Source organism: Somniosus microcephalus, chromosome 2 (genome assembly GCF_052327205.1).
Source record: "Somniosus microcephalus isolate GS21.2 chromosome 2, FLI_Smic_1.0, whole genome shotgun sequence".
Classification (NCBI taxonomy): Eukaryota; Metazoa; Chordata; class Chondrichthyes; order Squaliformes; family Somniosidae; genus Somniosus; species Somniosus microcephalus.
The window spans coordinates 43,249,062-43,264,607 of NC_140988.1; the positions used below are offsets into that span (position 1 = coordinate 43,249,062).

The 15,546-nt window shown below is 44.2% G+C and overlaps 1 protein-coding gene across 1 annotated transcript in view; it reads left to right on the forward strand.

The window, feature by feature from the left end:
* Positions 1 to 11,394: 11,394 nt before the first annotated feature.
* rnf150a (ring finger protein 150a) overlaps positions 11,395 to 15,546 on the forward strand; it is a 238,474-nt gene continuing 234,322 nt past the window's right edge. The window contains exon 1 of the mRNA XM_086008987.1: positions 11,395 to 12,497. Coding sequence (XP_085865113.1) covers positions 12,047 to 12,497 — 451 coding nt within the window. The 5' untranslated portion in view covers positions 11,395 to 12,046. The remainder of the gene's footprint in view (positions 12,498 to 15,546) is intronic.

Genomic DNA, 15,546 nt, shown 5'->3' on the forward strand with positions numbered 1-15,546 from the left:
AAATCACAAGCTTTTGGAGCGCTGCTCCTTCGTCAGGTGAAGTGGAGAGATGCATAAAGACACAGCTTATATAGTCAGAGAATAATGCCAGATGATTACAGGTAATCTTTCTAACTGCCATTTATCACACCTCGGCAGAGAGATAATCACAGCAATCAAAGGTGTGAATGGTGTCCAAACAGGTCAGTCAGGAAAACATTACATCAAAGAACAATGAGGTGGGGTCACAAGGGGTCAAATGTTGCAGATGCTGGGGTCTGTATGAAAAACAAAAAACAGACAAAAAAACTTTTTTTTCTGGAAATCAAATAAAACTGTTGGACTATAACCTGGTGTTGTGTGGCTTCTTACATTGATCCACCCCAGTCCAACACCGGCATCTCCACACCACAATTAACGGGAGGAGGAGGCTCCATGAATATCCCCATCCTCAATGATGGTGGAGCCCAGCACGTGTAGGGTTCTCAAAATTCCCACATTTCCTGAAATTATGGATCAAGGGACCCTGTGTGGACAAGTTATTAAAAACAGGGTACACAAAATGGCTTCTGTAACCTCGTGACCAAAACCGACAGGAGTTTTAAAGCAGGGCTCTGCAGACAGGCAGGCCCGGAGACGAAACTTAAAATGCAGGAATCTGTGAAAATGACTCTGTGGAGACAGCCAGCCAAAGTAAACACAGAATATGCATTCATTCGACTTGAAACAGATCAAGCCAGAATGGGCCTAAAATCAAGGCCATTAGGTTTCTGCATTTTAATCGGTAACAGCTCACAGTAGCCATCAAGTCAGGATGGGGACAATTAAGTTTCATCCATGACAAACAACCAGGACATCGGGGCCATTAGACCCGGAGACAACCACTCCACAAGTCATTAAAATAAATGGCTGTAATCAGTTTAAACGAGCCCGCCAAAAGTTAGACAAAGGAATGACCTGATTTGGCGCGCAGATAAGGAATGAAGAATAGGGTATAATTGTAGGCCCATCAGTGGCAATCGCTCTGCTTGACTCTTATCTCTTGCTTGTGGCCTTGGCCTGCTGCCTCTCGTTCTCGTGCCCTGGCCTCGAGGCGGGCACTCTTCTCGCTCCCCGCGCCGCTCAACAACCAAGGATGCCTATTACACCGGGGCCAAACGCGGGAGGAGAACGAGACCCGAGTTCAAAACCACACAGGACACACAGGCCACAAACGGGCAGACGAGACGAGACGAGACAAAGAATTACAGTAAACCGATAAGAGCAGAGAAGGGCAGCGAAAGATGCATTGGGGTAAAACTAAGCGCCTAGTTATAAGCTGGCGTTTGGTGAATAAGTTGGCGTTGCATGCATGGACAGTAAAACCCCGTTGTGATGAATAAGCTGGCGTTCAAAGAATGGGTAGCATCGCCCATGATGAATAAACTAGCGTTCGAAGCATGGGTAGTAAAATCTTTTAGACGGTAAAGACCGCCAACTGACCCCCAACCGTAACATTACCGCCGACGGCCGCCCGAGGGAGAAGAAGAAGAAAACCCATCACGACACGACGACGACGGTAGCTGAGGAAAAGGAGGGTGCTTCGCATCAACAACTCCAGCGCCGCGCCCTGAGATCACGTGGCGACGGGATACCCCAAAGGACAGCAAGAGCGGACCTCAAAACCAACCCAATTAAAGCAACAGGTTTTGGATTGGTGAGCATGAATTCCTGGCCCCTCATAGCTTAATCTAGTTAGGTATAGGGGGTGGGACAAGGATAAGGGGATTGTTAATGTAGTTGTTTTCCCTCGATGTGCCGTGTGTTCCCCATTCCCACATAAGTGTAACTGTTTTATGCCTGTAACTATACCAGTAATTCTCAGTAGTATTGTGTTTTATTCAGCCTTTTAATAAAATTTGGTTTTCTTGCACCAAACCACTTGTCTACTCGATTTTCTGTATCGCCGCTTGTACCTAAGTCCGATGTCTAGAACCCAGGGGGTGTGGAGCGATTCAAACCACTCAGAGACAGTCAGGGGCAGAGCTGACTGGGCACACACGCCGACAAAACCCCCCCTACACACGTGAGTGCAAAAGACAAGGCTGAAGCATTTTCAACCATCTTCAGCCAGAAGGGCTGAGTGGGTGATCCATATCGGCCTACTCCTGTGGTCACCACCATCACAGAAGCCAGTCTTCAGCCAATTCAATTCACTCCATGTGATATCAAGAAATGGCTGAGCGCACTGGCTACAGCAAAGGCTATGGGCCCCGACAACATCCCGGCTATCGTGCTGAAGACTTGTGCTCCAGAACTAGCCGCGCCACTAGCCAAGATGTTCCACTACAGCTACAACACTGGCATCTATCCGACAATGTGGAAAATTGCCCAGGTATGTCCTGTCCACAAAAAGCAGGACAAATCTAATCTGGCCAATTACTGCCCCATCAGTCTACTCTCAATCATCAGCAAAGTGATGGAAGGTGTCATCAACAGTGCTATCAAGCGGCACTTACCAATAACCTGCTCACTGATGCCCAGTTTGGGTTCCGCCAAGACCACTCAGCTCCCGACCTCATTACAGCCTTGGTCCAAACTTGGACAAAGGAGCTGAATTCCAGAGGTGAGGTGAGAGTGACTGCCCTTGACATCAAGGCAGCATTTGACCAAGTGTGGCATCAAGGAGCCCCAGTAAAACTGAAGTCAATGGGAATCGGGGGGGAAAACTCTCCACTGGCTGGAGTCATACATAGAAACATAGACATAGAAGATAGGAGCAGGAGTAGGCCATTCAGCCCTTCAAGCCTGCTCCGCCATTCAATGAGATCATGGCTGATCATCCAAATTCAGTACCCTGTCCCTGCCTTCTCCCCATATCCCTTGATCCCTTTAGCCTCAAGAAATATATCCAATTCCTTCTTGAATATATTTAATGAACTGGCCTCCACCGCCCTCTGTGGCAGAGAATTCCACAGGTTCACCACTCTCTGGGTGAAGAAATTCCTCCTCATTTCAGTCCTAAATGGCTTACCCCTTATCCTTAGACTATGACCCCTGGTTCTGGACTCCCCGGCCATCAGAAACATCCTTCCTGCATCTAGTCTGTCCAGACCTGACAGAATTTTATAGGTTTCGATGAGATCCCCTCTCAATCTTCTAAACTCCAGTGAGTATAAGCCCAATCGACACAATCTCTCCTCATACGTCATTCCTGCCATCCCAGGTATCAGCCTGCTGAATCTTCGCTGCACTCCCTCCATGGCAAGAACGTCCTTCCTCAGGTAAGGTGACCAAAACTGCACACAATACTCAAGGTGCGGTCTCACCAAGGCCCTGTACAACTGTAGCAAGACATCCTTGCTCCTGTACTCGAACACTCTTGCTACGAAGGCCAACATACCATTTGCCTTCTTAACCGCCTGCTGCACCTGCATGCTTACCTTCAGCGATTGGTGCACAATAACACCCAGGTCTCGTTGCACTTCCCCTTCTCCCAATCTATTGCCATTCAAATAATAATCTGCCTTCCTGTTTTTGCCACCAAAGTGGATAACCTCACATTTATCCACATTATAGTGCATTTGCCATGTTTCTGCCCAATCACCCAACCTGTCCAAATCGTACTGGAGTTTCATGACATCCTCCTCACAGCTTACCCTCCCACCCAGCTTTGTGTCGTCTGCAAATTTGGAGATATTACATCCAATTCCCTCGTCCAGATCATTAATATATATTGTGAACAGCTGGGGTCCTAGGACCGATCCTTGCGGTACCCCACTAGTCACTGCCTGCCACTCGGAAAACGACCCGTTTATTCCAACTCTTTGCTTTCTGTCCGCCAACCAGTTCTCTATCCAAGTCAATACCTTGCCCCCAATCCCATGTGCCTTAATTTTGCACGCTAATCTCTTATGTGGGACCTTATCGAAAGCCTTCTGAAAGCCCAAATACACCACATCCACTGGTTCTCCCTTATCTATTTTACCAGTTACATCCTCAAAAAATTCCAGTAGATTAGTCAAGCATGATTTACCTTTTGTAAATCCATGTTGACTTTGTCCGATCCTGTCACTGCTTTCCAAGTGCTCTGCTATTACATCTTTTATAATAGACTCTAGCATTTGCCCCACTACCGATGTCAGGCTTACCGGTCTATAATTCCCCGCTTTTTCTCTACCATCTTTTTTGAATAGTGGGGTAACATTAACTACCCTCCAATCAATGGGTACCGTTCCAGAGTCTATCGAGTTCTGGAAGATGACCAGCAATGCATCTACTATCTCTAGGGCCACCTCCTTAAGTACCCTGGGATGTAGACCATCAGGCCCTGGGGATTTATTGGCCTTCAGTCCCATCAATTTTCCTAACACCATTTCCCTACAAATACTGATTTCTTTCAGTTCCTCCCTTTAATCAGACCCTATGTTCCCCGGCATCTTTGGGAGGTTATTTGTGTCCTCCTTTGTGAAGACAGAACCAAAGTATGTATTTAGTTCGTCTGCCATTTCCTTGTTTCCCATTATAAATTCCCCTGATTCTGACTGTAAGGGACCTACGCTTGACTTCACCAATCTTTTTCTCTTCACATATCTATAAAAGCTTTTACAGTCAGTTTTTATCTTCCCTGATAGCTTACTCTCATATTCTATTTTCCCTTTCTTAATTAATCCCTTTGTCCTCCTTTGTTGACTCCTAAACTGCTCCCAATCCTCAGGATTATTGCTTTTTCTAGCCAATTTATATGCCCTCTCCTTGGATCTTATGCTATCCCTAATTTCCCTTGTTAGCCACGGTTGAGTCACCTTTTTTGTTTTATTTTTATGCCAAACTGGGATGAACAAATTCTGTAGCTCATCCATTTGGCCTTTGAATGTTTACCATTGCCTATCCACCGTCAACCCTTTGAGTGACATTCCCCAATCAATCCGACCCAACTCGCTCCTCATACCACCGTAGTTTCCTTTATTTAAATTGAGGACCCTTGTCTCTGAGTCAACTACTTCATTCTACATCTTAATGAAGAATTCGATCATATTATGATCGCTCCGACCCATGGGGCCTTGTACAACAAGATTGCTAATTAATCCTTTCTCGTTACATAATACCCAGTCTAAGATGGTCTGATCTCTGGTTGGTTCCTCGACATATTGGTCCAGGAAACCATCCCGTAAACACTCCAGGAATTCCTCCTCCACAGTATTGTTACTAATTTGGTTGGCCCAATCTATATGTAGATTAAAGTCACCCATGATGACTACTGTGCCCTTATTGCACGCTTCTTTAATTTCCCTTTTAATGCCATCCCCAACCTCCGCCTTACTGTTTGGAGGTCTATATACCACTCCCACTAATGTTTTTTTCCCCTTAGTATTTCTCAATTCTACCCATACAGATTCCACATCATCAGAGCTAATATCCTTCATTACAATTGTATTAATCCCTTCTTTAACCAGTAATGCTACCCCACCTCCCTTTCATTTTTGCCTATCTTTACTGAGTATCGAATACCCCTGGATGTTGAGTTCCCAGTCTTGGCCATCCTTGAGCCATGTTTCCGTAATCCCAACCAAATCATATTCGTTTACCTCTATTTGCACAGCCAATTCGTCCACCTTATTACAAATGCTCCTCGCATTAAGACACAAAGCCTTCAGGCTTGTTTTTTTTAACGCTCTTGGACCTATTAGAATTATTATTTACTAGCACAAAGGAAGATGGTTCTGGTGGTTGAAGGTCAATCATCACAGCCCAAGGACATCGCTGCAGGAGTCCCTCAGGGCAGTGTCCTAGGCCCAACCATCTTCAGCTGCTTCATCAATGACTTTCCCTCCAACATAAGGTCAGAAATAGGGATGTTCGCTGATGACTGCACAGTGTTCAGCACCATTCACAACTCCTGATAATGAAGCAGTCCATGCTCGCATGCAGCAAGACCTGGATGACGTTCAGGCTTAGGATGATAAGTGGTAGGTAACATTCGAACCACAGAAGTGCCAGGCAATGACTATCTCCAACAAGCGAGAGTCTAACCACCACCCCTTGACATTCAACAGCATTACCATCAACATCCTGGGGGTCACCATTGACCAGAAACTTAACCAGACCAGTCACATAAATACTGTGGCAACAAGAGCAGGTCAGAGGCTAAGTATTATGCAGCGAGTGCCTCACCTCCTGACTCCCCAAAGCCTTTCCACCATCTGTAAGGCAGTCAGGAGTGTGATGGAATACCCTCCACTTGCCTGGATGAGTGCAGCTCCAACAACACTCAAGAAGCTCAACACCATCCAGGAGAAAGCAGCCCACTTGATTGGCACCCCATCCACCACCTTAAACATTCACTCCCTCCACCACCGGCGTACCGTGGCTGCAGTGTGTACCATCTACAAGATGCACTGCAGCAACTCGCCAAGGCTTCTTCAGCAGCACCTACCAAAACCACGACATCTTCCACCTAGGACAAGGGCAGCAGGCACATGGGAACAGCACCACCTCCAAGTTCTCCTCCAAGTCACACACCATCCTGACTTAGAAGTATATCGCCGATCCTTCATCGTCGCTGGGTCAAAATCCTGGAACTCCCTACCTAACAGCACTGTGGGAGTACCTTCACCACGTGGACTGCAACAGTTCAAGAAGGCGGCTCACCACATCTTCTCAAGGGCAATTAGGGATGGGCAATAAATGCTGGCCTTGCCAGCGACGCCCACATCCCATAAACGAATACAAAAAAAATAAACATGTCTTGTATTCCCTTGAGTTTAGAACTTTGAGGGATGATCTAATCGTGGTGTTTGAAATGATTAAAGGATTTGCTAGGGTAAATAGAGAGAAACTATTTCCTAGGTAGGGAATCCAGAACAAGAGGGTATAATCTTAAACATTAGAGGTAGGCCATTTAGAAGTGAAATCAGGAAGCGCTTTTTCCACACAAAGGGTAGTGCATATCTGGAATATAAACAGAAAATGCTGAAAATACTCAGCAGGTCAGGCAACATCTGTGGAGAGTGAAACAGAGTTAACATTTCAGGTCAATGAAAATGGAAAAAGGTAGAGATGTAACAGGTTTTATGCAAGTACAGAGGAGGGGAAGGGGGGAGGCAGGAGAGATTAAATAACAAAAGCGGTGATGGTGCAAGGCAAAAAGGGATGGTAATGCGACAAATAAAGAAACAAAAGATGGGTCCAGAAGAGCTGAAAATGACAAAAGCAGTATCATTACCAGCAACTGCTGCCTGAAAAAATGGGAGCAGTGGTTATGATTTGAAATTGTTGAACCCAATATTGAATCCGGAAGGCTGTAAAGTGCCTATTTGAAAGATGAGGTGCTGTTCCTTGAGCTTCCCTTGGGCTTCATTAGAACAGCGACCAAGAGGTCAGAGTGCGAGTGGGGCGGAGAATTAAAATGACAAGCGACCGGAAGCTCAGGGTCACGCTTGCGGACTGAATGGAGGTGTTCCGCAAAGCGATCACCCAATCTGTATTTGGTCTCCCTATTATCGAGGAGACTGCATCGTAAGCAGCAAATACAGTATACTAAATTGAAAGAAGTGCAAGTAAATCACTGTTTCACTTGGAAGGAGTGTTTGGGGCTCTGGACAGTGGGAAGGAGATAAAAAAGCAGGTATTGCATTTCTTGCGCTTGCACGGGAAGGTGTCATAGGATGGGGAGGGTGTTTTGGGGGTGATTGAAACGTGGACCAGCGTGTTGCGGAGGGGACGGTTGCTTCAGAATGCTGAAAGGAGTGGCGGGGGAGATGTATTTGCTGGTGTTTGGTGGCGGCATTGCGTTGGAGGTGGCGGAAATGATGGAGGATGATCCATTGAATGTGGAGGCTGGTGGTGTGAAAGGTGAGGACGAGGAGAACCCTATCATGGTTCTGGGAGGGAGGGGAAGTGTTGAAGGCAGGAAATGGGATGGACACGGTCAAGGGCCCTGCCAACCACGGTGGAGGGGAATCCTCGGCTGAGGAAAAAGGAAGACGTATCGGAAGCACTGGTATGGAAGATGGCATCGTCAGGACAGATGGGACAGTGATGGAAAACTGGGAGAATGGAATAGAGTCCTTACAGGAAGAAGGGTGGGAGGAAGTGTAATCAAGGTAGCTTTGGGAGTCAGTGGGCTTATAGTAGATATTGGTCGACAGCCTATCCTCAGAAATGGAGATAGAGAAGTCGAGGAAATGAAGGGAAGAGTCGGAGATGGACCATGTGATGTCGAGGGAAGGGTAAAAATTGGAAACAAAGTTGATGAAGTTTTCCAGTTAGGGGTGAGAGCAGGAAGTGACACTGATACAGTCATCAATGTACTGGATAAAGAGGTGAGGGAGGAGACCTGAGTAGGACTGGAACAAAGAATGTTCCACGTATCCCACAAAAAGGCAGGCATAGCTAGGACCCACACGAATTCCCATAGCAATACCTTTTATTTGGAGGAAGTGCGTGGAGTCAAAGGAGAAGTTGTTCAATGTGAGAACAAGTTCAGCAAGGCGGAGGAGGGTGGTGGTGGATGGGGATTGGTTGGGCCTCCATTCAGACAAGAAGCGGAGGACCCTCTTACGCCATCCTGGTGGGGGATGGAGGTATAGAGGGACTGGACGTCCATGGTGAAAATGAGACGGTTAGGGCCTGAAAACTGTTAAAGTGGCGGTGGGTGTCAGAAGAGTCGCAGCTGTAGGTGGGAGGGGACTGGACAAGGGGAGAAGAAATAGAGTCAAGATAGAAAGAAATACATTCTGTAAGGCAAGAACAGGCTGAAATGATGGGTCTACCAGGGCAGTCTTGTTTGTGGATCTTGGGAAGGAGGTAGAAGCAGGCTGTGCAGGTCCATGAAGTTGGAGGCATCTCCAGAGCAGATGAGGTCAGTGACAGTCTGGGAAACGATGGCTTGATGTTTGGTGGTGCGGTCATGGTCCAGGGGGAGGTAGGAGGAGGTGTCAGAGAGTTGGTGATCAGCCTCTGCAAAGTAGAGGTCGGTTTGCTAAACAACAACAGCGCCACCCTTGTCAGCAGGTTTAATGACAATGTTGGGGTTGGACCTGAGAGAACGGAGTGCTGCAAATTCAGAGGGAAGTAGGTTAGAGTGAGTGAGCGGAGTGGAAAAATGAGACAACCGATGTCACGCCAGCAGTTCCCAAGATCTAGAAAGGGAAAGAGGCCAGATGGAGGGGTCCAAGTGGAATGAGAATTATGAAGACGGGAGAAAGGGTGGTACGGGAAAGACTCCTGGCCAAAGAGGTGGCTGCAGAGGCGAAGGCGATGGAAGAAGAGCTCAGCATTGTGCCCAGCTCAAAATTCATTGATGTGGGAGTATAAGGGGATGAAGTTGAGGCCTTTGCTGAGGACTGATCGTTCGGGATCAGAGAGGGGAAGGTCAGAGGGGATAGTGAAAACATGGCAAGAGGTGAGATTGGAAGGAGGGATGGGATTAGAGGAAAGTGAACGGGAAGTAGGAGCCGGAGGGGTGTTGATATCCCAGAGTTGTTGAAACTTGCGGTCCTTGACACCTGAAAGGAAGAAAAAAGTTTTTTGTTTAAGTGTTGGATGAGGCGAAGGATAAAATAGAACTGCACACCAGGACAACTCTGAGATAGATTGAGTCTATGATGCTGAAGTGAGAGGCCGAGAGCGTGCATGGCGTCGAGCGTGAATCTCAGGCAGCGGCGAGAGCAGTGGTTCGAAGGACGCTGAATATCTTGGGAGATATCTGTAGTTATAGGTGGATCTTAAACTTGAAGGGTGGAATTTCAGTTGGAATCCACGTAGAATAAGTCGGAGCCGGAGACAGTTGCCGAGGAAAGAGATGTGGCTGTGAAAACGAATTTTGATAGATACCTGATCAAACACGAGAAGGGAAACAGAAAGCAATGAAGGCGAACAAGGTAAAAGAGATAAACAGAAATCCCATCAGAGAGAAGAGCAGAACTTCTTCAAGGTGGGCATTTTTGGAAGTGACAGTGAATTAAACACCAATACAAAAGCAAAATACTGCGGATGCTGAAAATCTGAAATAAAAACAGAAAATGCTGGAAATACTCAGCAGGTCAGGCAGCATCTGTGGAGAAACAGAGTTAATGTTACAGGTCGATGTCCTTTCATCAGAACTAGAAAAAGTTCTGGATATCTGGAACTTGCTCTTCTCAAAAGGCTGTAGATGCTGGGTCAATTGAAATATTCAAGACTGAGATCAATAATTTTTTGCTAGATAAGTGCATCAAGGGATATGGAACAAAATTGGGTAAATGGAGTGGATGTACAGATCAGCCATGATCTAACTGAATGGGGGAACAAGCTCGAGGGGCTGATTGACCTATTACTGTTCCTATGCCACACACAAATAATGCCGACATTGGGACGGTCCCAGGCCAACTGGCATTGTACTCATGTGCAGTTTTGTTTAAAGCTCCAGTTGCAACTTTAGAGATTTTTGAACTTTAGTGATCTTGCAGATTCACATGTATCCATTGTCACTGATTCCACCCTGCAATATAGCTGTCAACATTGAATGCTGCGGATGAAGTGACCTGAGAGTGCTTGTGCCCCAAATTGACAATGTTCTGTTCTCTCGCACCGAAATCCATCACCTCGGTGAGCTGGAAAAATTCACATACACTAAAAAAGAAATCAATGAAATATTGAGATACTTATTAATAATGGCAACATAGACTGTAAACTTAATGAAACAAATGCAGCGGAGTTTTTTTTTTAACCAGTGACTTACATCAAAAATAGGCTACATTTTAAAATTAAAACAAGTGGTTGTCACTCCGAATGAGCGACACTTGACAGATCTGCACTTTTAAAACAAACGGAGTGACCTGCCACTCCTAATGAGTGGCAATATGAAAAAAAAATTGCACTTTAAACCGGTGATCGTGGCATCTCAAAATTGTATCTGCCTGGCGTGATGGAGCGTGGGTTGGGGAAGGGGGGCGGTGCTGCCTGACCTGCTGAGTATTTCCAGCATTTTCTGTTTTTATTTCAGATTTTTAAAATCTGGTAGTACTTGTTACAACTCATCAATTACATGATAAATCCATTACATTCATTAACCACAATAAGGCTAAGCCTTAGAAAAAACAGCTTTAGGATTAACAGTACAAATACAATAATACATTTTTCCAAAGACAATGTCAACAATACAGGTACCCATAGTCAAAAACAATACATACCAGTCCTACTGGCAATCTAGTAACTCTTCATTTTTGCTTGGTATATAACCTGTTGTCCTTTTAAAAAAAAAATGAACATTCAAGTACAACAGTACTTATACAACTCAACAGTTACATAGTAAATCCATTACATTCATTGACCAATTATGGTCAACAATATAAATACAACAATACATTTTACAGGTAAATCAATAATGTTTACAGCGGTGCCTTTATTGTGCACCTTCTCCACACGCGCAATTGTACGTGATTGCGTCAAACGCTCTAAAACTCACGTCTTGCGTGCAATTTTTCTTTTGACGGGCTCGGTCCCGGTCTCCAGGGAGACGGGAGAGAGGCGTGAGGCCGGGGCCTGTAAATAGAACTATAAAACGCAGCGGAGCGGCGGTTCTGGAGATTTGCAGTTGGTGGCGCTTTCTTTTAATATACGGCAAATATATTTCTTCCTCAGCTCCTGAAGAACTCTGCTCCTCCTCCTCCTCCCCACCGTTTACATGTAGAGAAGCAGCAGCGGCTCTGTCGGACGGCGCGGTCTCATCGACATCATGACCCTCCTCCTGCAGCATCGAGCCGACCGCCGACAGCGGCAACAGCAGAAGCATCTCCTCTAGCAACCGCGGAATAGACAGGGCTCGGGGGAAAAGCGGATCGCAAACTATAAATATTAACCATATGTGTATATATAGAAAGAACAAAAAGTTATTTATTTTTAAACAAACGATTGCTTTTCATTGCACAGCGAAGCAGCATCCTTCAGCAGAGAGACAAAAACAGTCTAAAAAAGCGGCTCCCCTTCCCCACCCCTTTTGGAAAAAGGCGAAAAGTGAAAGTGTGAAAAGTCTAGTAGTGAGGAGGAAGGTGTGCTGAAGACCAGCAAATTGTCGGATATCATTGTTATTAAATCGTTGGTAGTAATGCCGGTGTCTCTGGTGCAAGCCTGCCGCAGTCTGGCTCTCTCAACATGGCTGCTTTCTTTCTGCTTCGTGCATTTGTTGTGCCTGGACTTCACGGTGGCGGAGAAGGAGGAATGGTACACGGCCTTCGTCAACATCACGTACGTGGAACCGGCCACCTCGGAGTGGAGGTCGGAGAAGAGCGAGTGCGGCCGCTACGGGCAGCACTCGCTGAAGCAGGACGCCAGGGGATTGCTGGCGCTGCCCGCTCACCACGACAGGCTGGCGTGTGACCCTCACGCCAGGTTTCAGGTGCCCGCCGCCGCCAAGGGCTGGATCGCAGTCATACCCAAGGGGAACTGCACTTACAAGGACAAGATCTGGCACGCTGCCAGGCAGAATGCATCCGCTGTGGTCATTTACAACGTGGGGGCTAGCAATGTCAATGAGACCATCACGATGCCACATGCAGGTGAGCTGGTTTGAAAGGCAGGTCAGGCTGGATACGGGTTTATATGTGGGGAACAGCTAGTCATGTATATTAAGTAACTCGCATACCCCCCCCCCCCCAAAAAAAAAGAAAACGTTGGCGTGAAGGTAAAATTTAATACATCAGTTTACTAAATTGGAACAATTTCATTTAGTGTTTAGGTCTTGCATAATATCTTCCCGGTCTCTCATTCCCAATTCTATTTTGGTGTCGCAGAATAAGATTAGAAGGAACTAATAGTGGCTATACCTCCCGAGCTTTTCTATAATCGCAGTCCCATCCCAAACCCCCTGTTGTGCCACCTCTCTAACCCTAACATTGTTTGGCATAATCCTGCACTGATCCTAATCCTAAAGTAAATGGCATCCATAATCATTAAATTCATTGGTTCTGTTATAATACCAGTGGAGTAATAGGATTGCTGATAGATTGACAGTAGTTGCTGCCAAATTTACGCTCTTAAAGCTAAAACTTTCAGTGCCACTATAATGTAAGTATGTTGTACTTGAATTTTAAGACCAGATTTATTAATTTAACTTTAAATGTACTGGAGAATGGTGTCACTTTTAATTATACACTAGATTTAGCATTAAATTGGATTGCATAGTCATTCATTTAATTTTTGACTGTTTTAAAGACCCAAATTAAATTCTGTGACTAAAAATTTGTCAGAATTGTATCACTGATAGTGTGAGGCATTAATTAATTTAAGATTCTTAAAAAGTAAACAAAAGTTGGTTCAGTGAAATTGTGCTCAAAAAGCTTGTATGATTAGGGGAAAACCAAATACTCTATATTATGGAACCCACCCCCATTGTCCCCTTTCAGAATGTTTGTAAGATGGCCTTGCATGATGGATAAATATACATAATGTTTCTTTTAGTCCTATTTTGCTTTTTTCATTCCTGTGCCTAGGGCAATGCTGTACAATATGTGTAAACCCAAAATTTGGGGACTTTCTATCCAATTTTCATTAGCCACCAGCGGCTACTTCCATTTTGACTGATACTGGAGGTTCCACTCTAATGTATATGTGTCCTTACTGATTTGATGGTTATACTTTCATGTGCTTCTCTGATTTATATCATGATTATGTTAAATTTAGTATCTGTCTGATCAGGGAATATTGTACTCCTTTATTAAAATGTGATAACAAATGTTTGCAATATTCTATTAAAGTTATCAGTTGACACTTCCTTGGGATCATGAACTGATGCAAAATATTTGAGAAAATAAATCTATTTGGTTCCTATGTAAGTTTTTTTTTGCTGCATTATGCATGTATTTGAAAAAAAATGCAGTTACTTAGTCTTGTCACAGCATAACAGTCCATTTCAAATCAAACCATTGCTAAAGCTTACCTTGATTTACCAAGCAGGGACTATTGTTTTATGTTTGAAGGAAAAGGACTAGATGTTTACAGAAAAGTGTTATAGTTATGCAGTAATTGAGATGTGAGTGTATTCACTCTAGAATGAATTGAGGAGCCCTTGCAGGAGGGAAGGAGAACACATTTTTGCAGAGCTTTCTAGTTGAATGTGTATTTAATTATTAGTAGTACTTGTGAAATGTGATCCATTTAGGCACTGTGCAAGTAAAATCTTGTATTTATGATTAAACAACAAAAAGGAATTTGTTACTGTATTTAAATAATTGTGTGGGCATATTGATTCAAGACCTGACTACATTGAAATATTCAAGATAGAAAATATTTTTTTTGAGCCTGCTTATTACTAAACTGTTCTAGTATCTAATTTCTGGTAACTAGGTACTACAGTAGGAGAGTATGTGATATGGAAATTATTCTCTTTGTAAACTATGTATGGAAAGCTAAACCCCGAATGTGTTTCATAGATCAGATCATAAGTGTGTTCCTGCAAGCTGGTATAGTTCTGTTTGTTACAAAAGTGCTAAGATTTTGGTTCCAGTTTCGGAAACAATGTTATGTGCTTGTTTGTGTTTGGTGTCCCTAAGTAGCCCTGGGGGAGACATACAAATGTCATAGGGAAAGTTTTGTTTCTAGGACGTTCAGTGTATTCCTAAGACTGTTTTTGTGGCATAATATATATTTTCTATATTGGCAATGTTAGGCATTTTTTATTGCAGATAGGCTAGTTTTTAAATCATTGGCTATGGATGACATTTTGCTGCAAATTAATTGAAAATAAAAACATGTCCACTTAAAAGATGCATTTAGTGATCAAACATATTGCAGTGATTTTTCTGCTCCAAATATTTAACATTGAAAACAATAATGGAACAAAAAAATTACAAATTGGCTAAAATTTCTCAAAGATTAACAGATCTGCCATATGAGATAGATCAATTTTTATGTCTTACTAATAGCACTACCTCTCCCATTCTGCACATCGTATTCTGCAATATTCCCACATCAAATATGATGGGTTTACTGTCACATAGCATCCTCATTCTGCCATTGGATTGAGATAGGACAGTTGCGTAGCTAAAATTTGCTTGACTATGTCCACAATGTTATTTGTATTGCCAAACCTTTATAAAACTAGGGCAAATGGGCTGCTTATATTATCATTGAGACCTTGGTTGGTCAAATCTATCCAGTAATGCAGGTTTAAGCTTGCCTGGGATTTAAATCCCATCAGTCTGCAGATTTATTGACAGGCCAGATGTTTTCAAAGGGAATGTCCTTGGTGTGATTTTTCTGATAGTTCTTAAATGCAGGAGCACCAGGGCATCTGTACATTGCTTAGCTAAGTGAATTGAGACTCGTTGATTTTTTTAAAATAATTGTTTATTGGGTCCCCTGAGTGTGTGACAGTTACAAAGACCCATTACAGTGCTTGAGTCTCCAAATCAAACTACAATGACATAATTAGAATTTCTGTTTGCCTGATATGGAGTCCACACTTGCTCCTTGTACAAACCCACTCCATTTACCTAAGCCCGGAGAACTGGGGTGCAGGTTCGCAAGAGACAAGGATTAGGGAGCCCATCAGAGAGCTTTAGTCCAGCAAGGATTAGCCTACCTGCCAGGAAATGGCTTGCAGGGTTA